Genomic DNA, 18237 nt, shown 5'->3' with positions numbered 1-18237 from the left:
TCTCAATGCAATATGAATTACGGGAAACAAAGGGATAGGGGATGATTCAAGCCACACAACTGCAAAAGCTTACCACTTATTTGGAATTTAACTTTCTTATAGAATTGAGCAGACCAAGAAATTGGTAAGATCTTGGATGAATTACTGCTTGCAACACAATCCAACCTTTCTGCTATCTTATAAATATTCAGCACAAGGGCTGCACGCAGCCACTATCAATTACTACGATTTGAGAAAATACTGCCATTCAATTTTGTACTCTCTAGGCATTTAACTTTTCCATGAAGTTAATTGACCAAGTTTAATATGTCACTTTTATTATGTTGCTGATCAGGCTTTGTAAAATTAGATACTTTGTGAATATATTCAATTTCAGGGCTGTAAAAACTTTCATTGTATTGTCTTGATTTTCTGTACCTAGGCAATGTGCTTTATTGTAAACTTGGATACAAAAAANTCAGTTAATTATACCATTTCTGGGTTAAATGTGTATTCAGTGAATAGTTGTGCCATGTCTTAATTCCACATTGATGAATACAAGAACAGAGATTACATTCTCCAGCCATCTGCAGAAACCTGTCCGACAAATTAACCCAAATCCAGAAATAAATTTCACTTTATTACAACAGTGCTAGCAATCGTCTTTAGAATAAATTAAAATTAACTGGCATAGCCCTGGACTACTCTGAAAACTCTTTTTTTCTTACATCACATTTCAAATCACAGCTTGGATAACATAAATGTACTTTTGCCATTCAACTCTCCAATAATAAACACACCCGGATGCCGGAATCCCACAATGTTAATGAGTATGATTTCTGCCAGGCATGTTGAGTACGTTGAATATTTCCATTTAATGCCAAGCTTTTAGTAACTGACCTGTTGCATCTGTGTTTAATAAGAAAATCACAGATTCCATAAGAAAGCATTTATTTTAAAATAAACATACGATAATAAATTGTCTGACATTTTATCAAAGCAAATGCAGTATTTTTAGTTTCCCCCCATTATTTCTCCAAAAATTGTTTTATTCCCTCGACAGAAAACACAATAATTGAAACAAATGTAAAAACAAAATTAATGTCACTGAGCCTTGAACTAGCCAGCATTCTTAAACATTGGCCAAGTCAAAGCCCATCAAGTAAGGTATCTGAATATAATCATTTTCCAAATAAAGAAAAATCATCCAAAAACATTTTTTCCTTACACTGTGCTGGCTTTCGATTTCCTCGTGCTTTTGCTGCAAGGCTTGTGAAGCTCGGATAGAATCACCAATTCCCCACTGGGTCCTCAGCTGCTCTGAACCAGGTCCTTCCAACCAGTTCACAACCTAGAATGCAAAAATATTTCTGATAACCAACTTCAATCGAATAGAGGTTACTAGCTTGAAAATTAACACTACTGATAAGGTCCTGAGTGCCAGGACGTGAAACATACCAATGAAAATAAACAGTGATTGTGATAGAATCAGATCAGAACAGGAAACAAACATTTTTGAGACACTTGCCATTCCATTTAAGTAGTTCAGGCATCAACCGCTCATCAAAGCATTGCTGCGCCTTGTGGCAGGTGTTTTTGTGACATTGGAGGATAGTGTGATAAATACACTGTCGTGAAGTAGCACTGTGGTGTTTATCCCCAGTGATAACTCTAGATAGTTTCCGATCTTAATTTTGAATGGGGGATGGAGGTGGAGGAAAGAGAGAGACAAAAGAGATGCAAAGCGAAAGGAGGCAAGTGGCTTGCTGAGTGAAAGCCAGGGGAAAGGAGAGGAAGATGCAGGGTGAGAACAAAGCACTTTCCCAAAAAGTAGGGAATTGAGGAAAATTGAAGCAGAGCCAACATAAATAGGTGCTCCAGCTGTACATCACCTAATGGATGTTTCAAAAGCCACGGGGAACAAGCTGTCTGTCTTCTCAAGGAAGATGCATTTAGGCAGTGAGAGAGAGGGAAATTATTTACCAAAAAAACCTTCAAAGTATGGCATTTAAAAAAAATCTAGCGACATAATGTTGATCGATTATGGTAGGAATACATGATTATGGCATAGTCGCTTGGAGGAAACTGATTTTTACATCAATCGCATACAGGGTTTAAATTTCAGAGTGCTAAACAAGCTGGAAGATTGATGCCCCATTTTACAGTGTTTGATTCCATGATGACGAAGACGGTGATCTTTTATTCATAGCGAGTTGTCCTGGAATGATTCTTTGGGCAGTTCTACTCATTAACCTGCAGGTCAACTCATCTGAAGAGATGACAGCCTGGAAACGAGTTAGTATTTTCATATTTGTCATCTCTCATTTACATCAAAGGACGGATTAATAAAAATCCCAAATCTCTTGGTACCAAGGGATGCTGTCAACTGCCACTGACAATGAAAAGTTGAAAGGAACAAATTTATGTACTAGACGCTTTAAGTAATACAAATATTGAAATGCAAGTAACATCTTGATATTCAGAGGACTAGATCTCCAAATACAGCAAACTTTTTATTGAGTTAACTATTTAGGAACTGCCCACGCAATGATAGCCCTTTTACATTCACCACATCTGAGACAGCAGAAAGCTGTCTTCATGATGGGGCACGTGCTTTGGCAACTCATTTCCCTAATTTCAATCGGGAGCTTCCTGGACATTGAGCCTTTCAGGGCTCTCCAGTTACCTTCACAAGAAAGACTTCAATATGTATTGCACATTCATGTAGCAGATATGAATACCACCCTCACCTCTGTGAGAGGAACACAAAACCTCACAACTCATGCTTTGTGCATACAAGTTATTACTATAACCCGAGAGGAATCAATTTTACTCCGCTCTTAGACAATGTTTCAAAGAAATACTAGCACAGAATGTATCAAACATCTTAAACGATGAGGGGATGTTTTAAATAGTATCATGGATATTTTAAGATCAAGAATGGTCTTTACTCAGCCATGTACAAACACATTCAGAATTGTCAACACACCTGCATAACTTTCTGCTGTATTTCCTCTAGTTGGGTACGTTTGCTGCGCTGCCTGCAAACCTCTTGATATCGAGTGTACTGTTCTCGGAGAGAATCCAGCAGTTTTACGACTTTGGGTTGAGCTAACAATTCATCGTCCATTGGTGACCACGACATGCCACCTTCTAACCCATTAAAACGACGCTGCTGCAACTCGGATAGAAGCTCGTGACCTTTCAGAGCAAAAGTCAGAAAATTATTAAATATTCAGCTGTATATATAGCTCAGTTATGCTGCTCATTTCATTTCGCTTCATGATTGAAACAGGAGACTTTGGAGCAGTCAGTAGGCACTATTTATCATGTATGACTGAAAAGAATACTTGCTGAGACACAGATGAATGACATGGACGCTAACGGCTGCTGCTTTTTGGGCACAGTTCACAGCCACCACTTGCTACCAACCCATTCTGCAAAACTATTTTGGTGACAATTTTACATTAGTTCCTGATATAATAAACAGTCACGAAGGAGCTCATGGGACAGTTTAACACCTTTAACTAATGCAAACCTTATGTTAGCGACTGGTTCAATGCTAGACACTTGCACCTTGTTTATTTTGCAATCTGAATTCACAGGAAATCTGTACATTCCTTCTCCTGGGTCATTAAAACTGCTCAGTTTATTCTACAGATGGTGTCAGGATTGGACAAGCAACAAAAAAAATCCATGTCTCCCAATCATCTGTAGCCCGTTTCCCCTCCACTGGCTCTCTTAGCCCTCTCTCCCCATCCCATTCCCATGGCCCTACCTGAAGCAATCCAGATGAAACATTTTAAAAATGTTCCAAACACTTTGCTTCGAGTCGGATAAATCCTTGGCAACTATAAATTGTAAAAAAAAAAATTATTGTACAAACTTACCCGTCTGTAAAACTGTTTCTGGATCCACAGAAGGAAGAAAACTATATTCTATTGGCCTGGAAATGTTAAGAAAGAAGTGTTAAAAGTTTATGGAAACCAAAACTGCACATAGCATGGCAGGACTTGCGTCAAAATATTCAGGGAACATCAAGTATTTTGCAAAGCATCAACAAGAACAATGATACTGCAAATGTTTTTTTTGGCAAGATTTTGCTTTTCCCCCAAGTGAAAAGTTAGATGGTACCGCTCAAAAAGCAAGTCCCATCTAACTGCATGAAACAGTTACTGTATCCTTCCCCCATCTCTTCCACTGACCTTAACCTTGCACATCTGGGATTTGCACATCTGATTATAAAGTTAGTACTCACATCATGTGCGGACCTTTTCATCTGACCTAAACTGTAACAATCTAGTGAATACCATCACTTATCTGCAAGCAGGATCATTTGGATTATTGTAGATATGATCCACCTGTGCCCTTGTGCCAACGTCTGGGGTGCATCCGAAAGTTTTGTTCTAGGTTTACTTTTTCAATCCAGCTCTAAATACCTCTCTAGTGGCCCCCCTGAAAGGTCTCTTTTCAGGATTGAACAGCCCTAGATTGTCAAACTGTTATTCATTCCTCTTACACTGGGGATAAGCTTCATTGCTCTCTTCTACACTGCCTCTAGAGAATGTTTTAAGAGAGAAAGAACTGGGCAGCCCCCCCATGTCACAGCAAGTCTTGTATGATGAATGATTTATGCCTCTCGCGGGTAACCGAAGGAACCACTTTACGACTATTACATACCACTTGTAAAAACAGTCTGGACTTGGATTTGAATCTAATTGAATACAGGATTAACATTAACAAGCTATCAAAATTGAAGTTGCTTAGATGAAAATACTCTACGGTGCTATTTACTTCGAGACAGGAATGAGAAAATATGGGGGAAGGGAATAATATTTCTACAGGTGAAAATCACAAAGCAGTTTCAACTGAGTTCATTAGCTCCAAGATATTTATTACAATGTATTATTTTCAATTGAAAATCTACTATAAATGTTCAATTGGGCAGGAGCCTAGTGTGTGATATGAAGAGTATCTGCGTTTGAATGGGCAGCCATAACCCACATCGACGTATTCAGTCAGTCTCACTGGGATATTTGTCACACAAGATGTCAACCTCTATTCGTGTATCCTCTCTTTCCTCCACTTTTTTTTAAAAAAAACTACTTACTTGGACATGGACATGCACACAGAAAGCTCAGTGGACAGGAATTTGACAGCCAATTTTCCTCCCCTGGCTAGTGTAAGAAGAATGTTGCTTGTTGTTAAATTAAACAGTTGGCCTCACTTCTTTAACAGCCTTCAATTGTAAGGAAGAGGCCTCACACTGTGCCATCTCATACACTCTGCAGACTTGATGGAGCTGCATTCCTTTGAGTCACGAGTCTCACCATCAACTCATCTCGTTTATTCTTCAGTCCCGAGTTTGGAGCAACTCGTCGTTCAGATTTTATGATTTTAAAATATGTAAAACCGTTGTACTGTAGCGGTTTACATTCGTTTGCATGACATAGTGGGAAGAGGCATTTAGAAAGTGTTAGAAAGTAGGTCTTAAAATCAGGAAGAGCGCTTTCAATTTCAGAAGCGTGGAGCTTCACTGCAAACGTTATCCCACAATAAAATCGAACCCTTCTGCAACCAATTGCAGTAGAATACGGTCAATTGGATCAACCATGCTGACATCACTTCCTGTGCATTTAGCAAATGCACTCGCACGAAGTGTTGCTGACATCACTTCCTTATTCAAAAGGCACTTCCTGCACATATAGCTTTCAAGATCAATACTAGGTGGAAATATTTCTGAAAATATTTCTGAAAATATTTCTGACGTTCGGTGCATTGAGTCAACAATTTGAAAGTAATCGCGAGTTTAAGGTGACAAGAAAAATTATCAAGGAACTGAAGGGAAATATAGACAGGATTATAGCGATGATTAAACAAAACTGTAAGAAGACAAATTATAACCAATCACAAACATTTTTGTCTTACCTATCTTTCTCCTGCTGGCTACCCCTCTCGGATCCATTATTAATTAATGCTAATTCATCCAGCAATGATGTTGACTCCTTTGTAAATTTTTCAAAGACCTAAGTTAAATAAACAACAACTTAGATGTGTATAACGCCTTTCATGCCAGGAGAATGTCCTATTTGGACAGTCAGGGATTTGGATTTAAGTTCAAATATCTACATAAATATATTTTGCTTGAGGCTTTGCCACAAGTCTGGAGGGCAAAGTTCTGCATTAAACATGAACTTCGGACGTAAAGCAAAAACTAGATGGTTTTGAACCTCAGCGTCACATAAACCTGTTATCTATACATCAAAAAAGCTTGTTTCAAAACCAATTGCTGTTCTCTCCTTTCCACCAGTCTCCCAATTGCGAGAGAGAAATGCAACTGAGAAAGTAATTTGATTTCACTGAAGCTTCCAATATTTGTAATGAAACAAATTAGAAATATTTTATAATTTTAGGCTTTTCTTCCTGTTGAAAATGTATGAAGGTTTTTTTCTGATCATCTTCATGTGACGAGTTTAACCAATGCCAACTCTACCAATTTGGCGACTCTTTCAACTTAATGGTATCAATTAACCGTAAATTAAAAAGGCAGTCCTGCTACTCTTGATTGGATATTTCCTTCAAAGAAGATAAAGGCACAAAGACATCTCACTGGACCTGTTAGTGCAAAGGCAGTGAGACAGTCCGGGCACTGCGCTCATAAAAAGAAATGCAAAGAGAGAGAGTCCCTGGTGATTCTCCCTCACAGGATGACAGAGGTCCCAAATGAGACAACTGAATAGTTATGGGCAGCACCAGAAGGATCCACTGAAACATTAGGCTTGGCAATCAACTTGGGTCATAATTGGTGACACAGAGTAAGGAAGCCAGGGATAAGTTTTGGAGGGAGGAAGGAAAGGGTTAGTCGGGTTTGCCTACATCTGAATAGACAGGCTAGAAAACTGAGTGCAGCAAATATTTAAACATTGTAGGGAAGGGTGTGAAAGAATAGCTAAGAGATAGGTAATCAAGATAAAAATATCAAAGCATTAAGAAAGTAGGCAAGTGAATGGCAAGTCTCATCGGATTAAATAATAACAATTACCATTACACTTGCTATAATGCCTTTCACATTGGGAGGGTATCCCAAAGAGTTTCACAGGATACACTGCATTGTATTATACATGCATTGCATTATACAGTGCAGTCACTGAATATGTGATTGCTGTCAACCCAATTGTTTTTTTTAGGAATTTGGTTCAAGCAGAGTAACAATTCACAATGTAAAAACAATAAGGAAAATATTATATTGGTGGTCAAATGTGCTTCAAATTTTGAAAATGAGCATACATCATAATTTATGCATTCTAACATTTACAGAACATGCCAGTACTAACCAGTCTTTTATTCAGCCAGTCCATGTGATCATACACAAGCGAGCCTCCAAATTCTTCTGTCAGTTGGCACGGTTCTATGTAGCGAGTAAGCTTGTTAGCAGATACCAGGATAACCTGTTTTTTTTGTGTGTGTATTGGGGGTGGAAAGGGGGAGAAAATAAAATTTTTTTTCTTCCCTTTTGAACTCAAAATCCTGCATATAGACAGTGTATGTCTTATAGTACAATTCTGGCTTGTAACCTACATAATATGTAACATTTGACTGAGCTCCCTGCACAAATAGTATTCAGATTCTAAAGCAGTAGTAGCTAACCTGTGGTTCACAAAATATACAGTCAATCCACGTTAGAATTCACTGAGAAGCGCTTTGAGACTTTGATGACGTGATAAGGTGCTATATCAAATACAAGGATTATTAGTAGTTAAATAAGCTGAAAATATTTTGTACATGAAACTAAATCGGCTAAGTTCACAACTTTTTTCAACAATGCTGCACGTAATACATGTGGTACTCTGTAAAACAGGTTGCAGTTTAACCTGCTTCAAATACAACCACCACATAAATTTAACGTGTGTCAGAAATCTTAGGCAAAGGCTGAGTACGCCTGGCAGAATATTGCTCAAGGCTACACAAGTTTTACAAAGGTGTTCCTTCACTCTTTTATCATTTACACAACTAACCATTAGTAGGTTTAAATCTAATTGAGCATCACTTCTCACTTTTGTTCAGTATGTATAATTCCCTATCAATTTTCAACAATACCTGTAGATCCCAAAAGTCATTTATTAATCCACTGACCACCCTTAACACCCCCCACTCTGATCACGAGTTCCTCACTGATATGGAGACATTCAGAGGATGCTATACACAGAAAATCCAAATCACATCTTTGTGATCAACAACAAATTACATTTATAGAGCGTCTTTCACGTCGGGAGGATGTCCCAAGGTGCTTGACAGTCAAAAATTTGAATCAAAGACAAAACTGTGACCTAATGACTCCATATAGTGGTGACTGATAACTCTGATCATTTTCTTCCTCATGTAAATACTGCCCACAGTGTTATCAGTTAAATGTTCTATCCCTGATGCAACCAGATATTTGTCAATTCTACTGCTCAGCTAGAGCTGAATTGTGGAAATAAGCAAGTGGAGGCTGGAATTCATGTATTCTATATGAGATAAGTAGCAGACTTAGCTGCCAAATATCCAGGTACAGTATATTGAAGAGGGGACTAACATTGAGGATATTATACGACATGTATGAGCAGGAAACAATCTGTCATCAGTTACTATTATCACTTCCAGAAGTATAAATACAGCCTTGGGCTAACGTTTGTTTCTTATGTCAAGAGTGGACGAGCTGGAAATTAACCAAGCCAGGAAGACTGTTGTTAGCCTGAGGGTTGAACAAAGGATTGACCTCTTAGCTGTGTTATTTCGAGCTTAAAAAAAAAAGGGCTTTGGGATATTTAGTAAATTAGTTCAAATGGTGGGCTGCAAAATATGTTATACAGAATAATCAACAAGGGTGAAAACTAAAACCATCTTTGTGCACCTTTGCACAATCTATCAAACAAGACAGGCAATAAAACAGCTGGAAGACAATGATGAATGGAATTAATCATCACAAACAATTAAGCTTTATTGTACAAAGGTCCAAACCATGTGTACAAACGTGAGAGTCCATTCAAGCTATGAGAGAACCCCTTTAAAAACACGTATTGCTTGAAGGCACATTTCTCACAACTAAGTAAAGGTCCTTATCTTAATTATATCAAAATGCTTTTCTAATAAACTTAGCTTATTAAATTGTTGCAAGATTATACATTGGCAAATTGTTAACCTTTACAACGGATACAGAAAAGCTTTTATTCCATCGTTCTTTCATATCTGTAAGTGATCTATGTAATTAGATTTTCATCTACTAAATTTATGACAGATAACAGAGAGAAGAATGTTATTTTCCAGCAAGTTTGGCTCAAGCACGCTATATTACGAAACGTTCAGTAGCGAACTTTGATAACCGTTGCTCAGCTACATGTGAAATATGCTTTGCATTCAAACAAATGATTAAAGAATAAGGCCTCGAGAGACGAATGTTCTCAGAATCAGATTTCATATCTTGTTACAATTCTGCTTTTTTGTGTAAAACAATATGAATGAATCCTTCCAATACGGCAGTCATTCACAACTTTTTGTGATATAAAAAAAAGCTAGCAGGCAACTGGTTTTGTAAAATCTAATTTGAATGAACGAACCAGAAAAGCATATGGTAAGAAAATAGAATGAACGTTTGAATTTTCAATAATAGATGAGCAGAATTTTGTCAAAGATGAATAATGTAAAAGTGGAATGAAACACTTTGCAATTGTTATGTTAACCTCGGGAAAAAGGAAAGCGAAATTTCCATGTGCAGGTGGCATACGATGTGGAACTCCCAGTCTGGTATGGATACTCTTAACCTGGTGTTGGGCGTCTGTGTGTGTCAAGACACATGACTGAACAAAAATACGCTAACCTTTTACGAGTAATCATGTCATTTAAAAGTAGGGAAAGAACATTCCCACAAAAATTTGCAAAATTAAAATCCTAAGCCATTTTCATTATCTAAAGGGATCTAATCGACAGGTTATAATATCCATGAATAAAACATGTGTGAAGAGGAATTACAGTAACCCTTTATAACCAATGAAAACGCTTACAGATTCTCCAAAAATCCATTTTGTTTTGTGTTATTACATTGCAATACATGTACACTAGATGTGCATATAGCGCTTTTCATCTCAGATTGACATCCCAAAGCATTTCACACCAATGCTTGGGCATCCAAGCTCGGGTTTGGGAGCTGAGGAAGTTGAGAAGGAGAAAGATGATAGAAAATACAGTCCAAGAGGTAGGTACATCTTGATTTCATCATTGAGATCCCCTGTAATTCCCTCTTTACACAAGGTCAGCACAAGGTAAACATTAAAGCCAACTTACTTTGAACATTTTTTTTAAATAAAGGAAACTTCAGAAAGCTTTTGAACTAAGTAGGAAGCATTTGGGGCATGCTCAATGGTTTGAGGGAGAAGTATTTACTGAGAACCTAAAACATATTTATAGGTATGAGGAAAAAGGACAGATTTGCTTTTAAAAGAGTAAACACAGCAACACGAGCCATATGATCATCTGAATGATGCTGTAAGTTCTATGGTTCTATATTGGTCATGTATGTCTGAGATTTAATCCTCATTCTTTGCTGAAGTGGTCAACAGGAAGCAGCAGTGAAGCAATCGAGGCATTTCAATCGGCCAGGGTTTCTTGATTACCTTCCAGAGACCCTCTACAAGAAGGTGAGCACGTGTGGGTGGACGTAGAGTGAAGTTAGTTGTGATGCCCAACTCAAATATAAAAGGTTTCAATAATATTAAGCAATCAATAACAAGCAATCATTCTGAAGAAGGCATGACTTTGGGGATATCAATTACTATTTTATGAACTTGGGTGTTCAAGTCAAATACCTCAAATCCTAGTCGATCTTTCTCCTTCCAGAAACAAAAGTGAGTGACTTTCTTGTCCCAGAATTCATCCGGTTTCACCACACACACCAGAGAGACTTCAGCAGGGATCACATTCTGGAGAACAAATCAAAACACATGTCACTACATATAAATCAAAACACATGTCACTACATACGCAGCCTAATAATTAATTACCAGAACAGATTTATTCTTGAAGAGTTGTGCGGCACTTTAGTTTAAAAATTACTTCAAAGTTTGCAAAAGCTAAGAAACATAATAAAAATGTATTGTCAAAAATAACAAAATTAGTCATAATGGTTTTCTCAGATTGAAAGAAAAACATTTAAAAGGAAAAATAAGTTATTTATTGCAAGCTAACGGATAAAAAGTGCACATCGCTATCCGTGAGGTCACCCCATTAGAAATTACTTGGAACCAGGAACAACAGAATTAATATAGCGGAGACTGGTGGATGGCACAAGATTGTCAGCCCTTTCCACTAGTTTGCTTTACTGAGGTCCTAGTTCACGGAACTTGTTTGTAACATCTTGACATATCGACATCTTGGCACAGAGTACCTTATGACATTGTCAAGTACACATCCCCACACAGGAGACGCTAGATTAGCATATCCGCTTCCTTATTTACTTCATAATGGTGCTGTACTCATGATGAGGCATACCCAGCATTTTAGTAGCCAGTGTAGAGAGGGGGAGGAGAAGAAACTTAGAAGTGGTGAAGAAAACAAAATCATAAATTCAAGATGCATATACTTGAATGTCCTACCTCACGTTAACATAATCTTTCTATGAGATTACGTAAGTAGCATGAATTACACCTAAACTACAAGTTATAGAAAATTGGTGGTGGAGAGAAAAAAGTCATAAAGATACAATTATTGGAATCCACAGCAAATAATTGTTCCTTGGCCTCAACGTGTGCTGCATATATGTACGCTCGTGCGCCAGGTATAATTTACAGTCCTAAGAAATTATTGCCATAGAATTTTCATACATGGCAACCCATGCAGAGTGCTTTGCGAGTATCCTCTGGCATTAATCAGGTTATTAAAGCAGTGGTCTAGTTAATAAAACTGCTTTGTCGTTGTATTCGTTCATGCATTCAGATAGACCAGTAAACCACTGCATTCATCTTGGTGCTTGTGTGGTATCAGTTCGTTTTACATACAGTAAATGGGTCACATTCATTTTCTGCTGTGCTGTCTGCTTGTGGCTCCTTTTCTAACATCCCTGGATTTGGCTGTCATTCAGTATAAATATTGTTTACCTTTAATGATAATGTGTGGTGAGACAGCTTCCTATTTCATTTGCTATTCTCCAGTGATGCCTCTCGTATCAAAGTGTTGCACGGGCATAAGCCAGAAAGTGTTAGCAACAGATTGAAGAGACTAAGAGCAAGTTGTTGATGTCGCCCGAGCTAGGCAATGATATATTGCCACAGTTCCTCCGCTTCCTTTGATTTTGTACCTCTTCTGATTTGTGCCATAATATTTTATTTCAAATTGCGCTGTATGGTTTTCTGTTGCTCTTCGCGTTACCACGGAAAACAATCCTCTTTGTTGGTTCAGAGGCAGCTCAGTGTTTTACAAGGGGAAATGGGCTGTATTCCACTGGTCGGTAAATTTACTGAACTTGGCAGCCAACTTTGCTAATAATGACAAAGCAACCTCATCATCCAAATCAGATTGGTGCTCAAAAAGCTGATACAAATTGACAAAGAAAAACAACCAGTGGAAATTACACCGTGCTGTTCAGTTCTTCCTATGGTATTACTTCCTGAGATCTGCCAGTTTATTATATTTGTAGAACGGTTGCATTAGATTTTTTTATCCCTCTTTCCCATGCGATTTTTTTTGGTTTCCATAAGTCATAGGAAACAGCAAAATTTGTAAACTGTTATTTTAATGAATTGTGTAGTTTTACTTGTTCAGGTGAGGGTCTCAGCTTCGCACTGTAGCTAGCGTGCACTCTCCTCAAGCTGAAGTTCCAAGTCTGCACAGACATCTAAACTCATTCCAGCAGAGGTCACTGCACAGCAATAAAGAACCAACCAGGCTTGATGGTTGGGACATCTAACTGGAGATTCTGCGATCCCACGGGTTACAGGCAGGGTTATTAAGGTCAATTCCATGATCCTAACTATTGCTCTGACTGAAAAGAATCAATGATCAAAGAAGCCCTGGAAGTAGTAGCCTTGTAGCCACTGGGCATTTGGGCTCATCGTATTAATTTTATTTAAAAAAAAGTTTGGGCTCAAATTGGCAATTTGACATTGCAATTTTCTGCATAATAGATTTTTAAATAAACAACATTTAGCCACATCCTGATAAACAGCTTAGCAATGTTAGCAGTTAACAGCTGAACTTTTATTTGCAGGGGGAAAGAGAATGAGAAGCATATTAAGGGTTTGATCCACTGTGTCCAGTAATCCAGTCGAAATTTATTTCTGGAACTTCGTTAATGTTACTCATGGAGGCATTGAACAGATTTGGTTAGGTATTACAACATTTAAAATGCTGATATTTAAACTTTGACTGTAGCTCAATGCACAGAGTATAACTTTATAATGTAAACTTTGGTTTCCCTCCCCCCATTTATTAAATATTATATCGAAGCAGCAGCTCTGTGCAGCAGCAGCTGTGACTCTGAAGGTTTCTTCACACACCAGATGTGTTTTGCAGCATATGGCAGGATAACAGTACTCATTCACACCTTCATAAATGGGATCCTTTGTTGGCCTCACCCAATTCTCAATGAGACATATTTAATAACTTATTGTACATTTAACCCATGCAACGCATGCCATTTTCCTCAACTAGTTTGCTCTGAATACAATTTCAAATGTAGTCTACCTTGCTTTTAAATAATCATCGCTGGCTTTAGATATGTACCTACCTCACCAGTTAGGATGTTGGCAGGACTCCTGATGGGAGTTCTGATCCAACACATAATATCAGTCACATTGTTTAGAACAACTTCAGAAGTGTATTTTTTTTAAAAATGTGTCCAGTACCCGCACATGCCATACCAGATTCCTTCTCCACGCTTTAAGGTTCACCCCACCCATACTTGACATTCAGGTGGCCAGATCAGCATCATCAAGAGCTGGCACTGATTCAACCTCTTATTCTGCCCCTTAGCAAAATACACAGCTCAGATTTCAGGCTCAGGTTTATTCTTTCTTTGAGATGATCTTTTCACATTCTGGGCTTCCACAAACTTAGTCTGAAGTCTCGGTTTTCTTCTCCATTGCAATGCATTTCCTCATATCTGAGCCTTCCAGAACATAATATTTTTTGTCACTTTCTCCATTACTTCATACTATTTCTCACCTACTACACTCTCTCTTCACTGTAAGGTTTGTGTTGATTTGAACAAAATTTCAGAAAAGAACAAAACTAATTCCAAATGTAAAAAGGGTAAACTATGAAGAAGAATCAGAGAAACGTCAGCTTTGCAGACTGGAAAGAAAGCACTGTGGTGGAAAGGAGTAAGAAACCTCATTGAAGTATGTAAAATATTAAATGGTATCGATAAGATAAAGCCAGACTAACTACTTCAAAGTAAGTCAGACAGTAAGGACACAGAACGTTACATGGAAATTAGTGTAATGTAAATTTAGAACCAATTATCAGAAAAATATTGAAAGTTATTCAATATACAATTAAATGTGCTAATACAAGTCAAAGGGCAAGGATAATGCCTCATCCTTTTCTCATCCTGGCATTCCTTGGGTACCTTATAATTTCATTTAGTCTCAAAATCTTTTGCTCGTTCTGTTGTATTCTCCCCCTGCATCCCTCTAACTAGCAGAAAGTAAGATTTCCCCTCTTATAGGAGGTAAGGGAAATCCTAGCCACAGACAGGAACCTGTTTTTTTAAACTCTCAAATCTGATGATAGTTTATGCACATCTGGAATATACCTTGTGCAAAAGGCAAGTCTTCCCTAGGAATCCAGACATCTGCATTTATTCTCTGGGGATAGAGGCCTCCTACCAGGCATATATGCTATGACCCAATCTGCATGTTCGTTTCACTGAAGGCTACTCAGGAATGTGCTGCGTAGTTAGAATGAGGACAAGCGCTCCCTGAATATACAATGGTGTTCCTAAACCTAGAATTCTCAGAATACAAAGAAACAAGAATGATAGAATTTCACACTGGATTATGTACATTGGAAAAATAATGTGAAACTCCAATAACCTAGTTAAATAAGAGTTTCCAATTTACTCAACAAACTGCAAGTGCAATAAGGCTTAAAGAAATTGAATCAGTCAATAATACAATGTTTTTCCATGGCCAGAACATCCTTGCTTAATTTAAACAGGGATAAAAATTACCTTCTGTAAACAGACCCAAAAGCATAATAAAAAGTTTCAATTCCCTTAAGGAAACTAACTGAAGGGAACTCAGAGACAGGATCCCATAAACTTATAGTTAAATAAAAAGGTAATTTTAATGTTACAGCTTGACCGTGAACACTACCAGTGAAATGTTCAGTGAACGATAACTTGATTTCACTTATTTCTGTGAAGGAAATGAATTGCGGATTCCATGGCTCTGAAGGGAATCCTTTACACTCAAACCCTTTCTCCCTGCAACCCCCATCACAAAAAAAAATTGGGGCATGAATTTAAAGCATTACAAAAAATGCAGTTGAATGGTCAAGAGGTAGAATGTATGCATTTAATTGTGGAAGGCCGAGCAGCCAAACCTTAGTGCTGGGAAACTTTGAGTAGTATCTGAAATCAGCCAAATGTGCAAGACTTGGCCCAACATACTTAATAGATTTCAGGCCAAAAGCAAATAAATCTGCCTCCTGGGTTTTACAGCCCTAGTAACAGAAGGGAATACGTTATATTAATTTCAGATTGCAACCCAAGTGGTATGTTTTAAATAAACAACCGAGCCAACTGAACAAAAAAAAACACAGGAAAAACATCTACACTATAAATTCCTACTTATTGGACAACCATCTCTGTTTGGGAATCTCTGTCAATCATTTAAATATTGACCCCTCTGCTTGCATAATCCCATGAATACACATGTTTTACAGGTGGGGTGGAGGAAGAGTTAAACAGGTTCAGCGTGTACAAGACTTAATTAGTCACTAGCTTCCCCTCTCCGTCTCCCAAAGTAGTTCATGGCCCTTGACTATGCTCCGGCATCTCCCACAGCTGGACATTCTTCGCATCTGAGCCGAGACAGTGAGTTTCTCTAACCATTCAATTGTGAAAGGCATTATATCTATAACTCCAACTTTCACACACAAGCAGGGGCATGGGATAGGAATTGGGGAACAGAAACCCTGACTGGTTCCCCTTCCCCCCTTTCCATAGCTCAGGAAGCACCGAGGAATCGGAAGCACTTTTTTACCGGTCCTCAGCTGAACTCACTCAAGGGAAAGCAGAAATTGAATCTGGCTGGGGTCACACTTTTGTAAATTGGAAATTTATTTAACTCTTTATTTACTGTAACAACTGAACAATCAGGAAAGCTTCCATTTCTGTTTTTAAAAAAAGGTGACACCATAAAACTGGAAGATACTTCCTAGGGAGGTGGTCACTGTTGGCGGAGTTACATAACTAATGAGTAGGACTGTACAAAACATCACCTGTAGCATCAGTACAACTGTCTTGACCACGTTCCACTGGGATTTTCGACCGTCCACAATAACAGTAAAACCTCTCGCTTTACACTTATCACTGAAAGAGAAAACAAAAGAGGTCAACCACTACAAAATGCTCATTAATGTTACCAAATGCCAAATTCAAAAAACAGAGATTAAGAACTCAAGGTTATATTTTACGGAAACTGCATTCCAATGGTTTACCAGAAATGTGAACAGGCCATTTAATTGCCCTACAAAAGAAAAGGTTGTGATAAATCACCCGAAAATAGTCAAAAATGGTCACCAAAGAGAAATGCATATGTCACATCACATTAATATGCCTTTCTTGCATTTTAGAAATAGAGAATAGATCTTTCAACCCAAAGGTCATTTTAATAATCCTTGTACGTGATATAGTACCATATCAAAACAAAATGTCTCAAAGTGCTTCGGTTTTTCTGTAAAGTGTAGTGACTGTGTATTTGTAATGCCAGCCAACTTACACACAGAACAGCCCACACAAGTGAATAACCACACTTTTATCTGGAGAATTGTTGGTCTGGAGACGGGGAGAAACTCCCTTTATGATCCAGGTTAAGAGACAGACATGCCATCTCATCTGAAACACGACACTTCCAATAAATCAGCACTCCCCACTGCATTGGACTGACAGGCTAGAGTTGAATACAGCATATGTACAGTGCAATAACTATGTGGATGTTAACTGACAGACAGTTTATCTTACGAGCTTTCCCACTGCCACTACTCCCACTAATTTAAATTATTTCACAACAGGAAGTTATATTGGACGGTAATGGAAGTAATTTATTGAGGTCGCACATCTGGGTTTAGAAGTGTATAAACATATGTAGATTGTGTCATCCGGCTTGCCAGATAACAAAAAGGAAACTAAAGGAAAGTCGCTCATTAAATTTAGTGAACCAATTGATAATTATTTCAGAGATCATCCAGCTTCAATAAAATCTTCAACACCTTAATGTTCAGAGAAATTAAGACTTTGTGATTAGTGGCAGTGCTGTGCAGAAATATGCCACTGTGTTGAATAACTGCCAGAGTCTATTTGGACCATGGTATTCTGCTACTGGTGAAAAGTAGACCTACTCAGACCAGATATACACAACAATGTACTGCACAATTGCTTTCCCTCGTCCCTCCGCATATTTATTTGCAAATATTTGCAGTATAAATGAGTGATGTTTGCACACATTACCAAGAAGCCTTCAGAATATAAATCAACTCTGGTCTGTTATTATATCGCCACACACAGAAAGAGCACCCTTGAAAAATGTGTAGCAATGACTAATCCCTTAAATGCATTTGTGAAATTTTGAAAACAAAATTGATGACTCTTTTTTAAAAAAAGCAATTCTTTTCCAATAATGGCCTCAAGGGTACAGGTGCAATTGAAGCCAATGTGGAGATGTAGTTTTCCACTGTGCGCCTTTTATGGTCGCCACACTATGCTCTTCACAAGCTGCACATTGCTAGAAAACAAATGGCTGATCTCCAATAGTTAGGGAAGTAATTCACTCTGGAATAACCATTCCAGTGTTTCCGCTTTTTATGTTCGTGAGCAATCCAGCAGAGAATACTAAGTGTGCTAGAATCTGAAAGATACTTTTCCCACACCCATCTTCAAGCAGGAGAGAATTACCAACCCATATTAGTTGTTGCAAAGCACTACACAATACTTTGCATAAAACAAGGGCATTCTCCAGCCAGCAAGCTAAATCCTGATACCACAAGCAAGAACAGAATGTTCTC

The 18237-nt window shown here is 38.0% G+C and overlaps 1 protein-coding gene across 9 annotated transcripts in view; it reads right to left on the bottom strand.

The window, feature by feature from the left end:
• Window positions 1-18237, bottom strand: part of sestd1 (SEC14 and spectrin domains 1) — a 49827-nt gene that overhangs the window by 13526 nt on the left and 18064 nt on the right. For all 9 annotated transcript variants that reach the window (XM_042336266.1, XM_042336273.1, XM_042336271.1 and 6 more), the window contains 7 exons: window positions 16456-16546; window positions 10821-10934; window positions 7314-7427; window positions 5908-6005; window positions 3870-3925; window positions 2969-3180; window positions 1208-1330 (listed from right to left, as the gene is read on the bottom strand). In XM_042336266.1, coding sequence (XP_042192200.1) covers window positions 1208-1330; window positions 2969-3180; window positions 3870-3925; window positions 5908-6005; window positions 7314-7427; window positions 10821-10934; window positions 16456-16546 — 808 coding nt within the window. The remainder of the gene's footprint in view (window positions 1-1207; window positions 1331-2968; window positions 3181-3869; window positions 3926-5907; window positions 6006-7313; window positions 7428-10820; window positions 10935-16455; window positions 16547-18237) is intronic.

The sequence above is a fragment of the Callorhinchus milii genome, unplaced genomic scaffold, assembly GCF_018977255.1.
Source record: "Callorhinchus milii isolate IMCB2004 unplaced genomic scaffold, IMCB_Cmil_1.0 Scaffold6, whole genome shotgun sequence".
Lineage (NCBI taxonomy): Eukaryota > Metazoa > Chordata > Chondrichthyes > Chimaeriformes > Callorhinchidae > Callorhinchus > Callorhinchus milii.
Note: the sequence above shows the minus strand (reverse complement) of the source record. Positions and strands in the feature narration are given on the sequence as shown.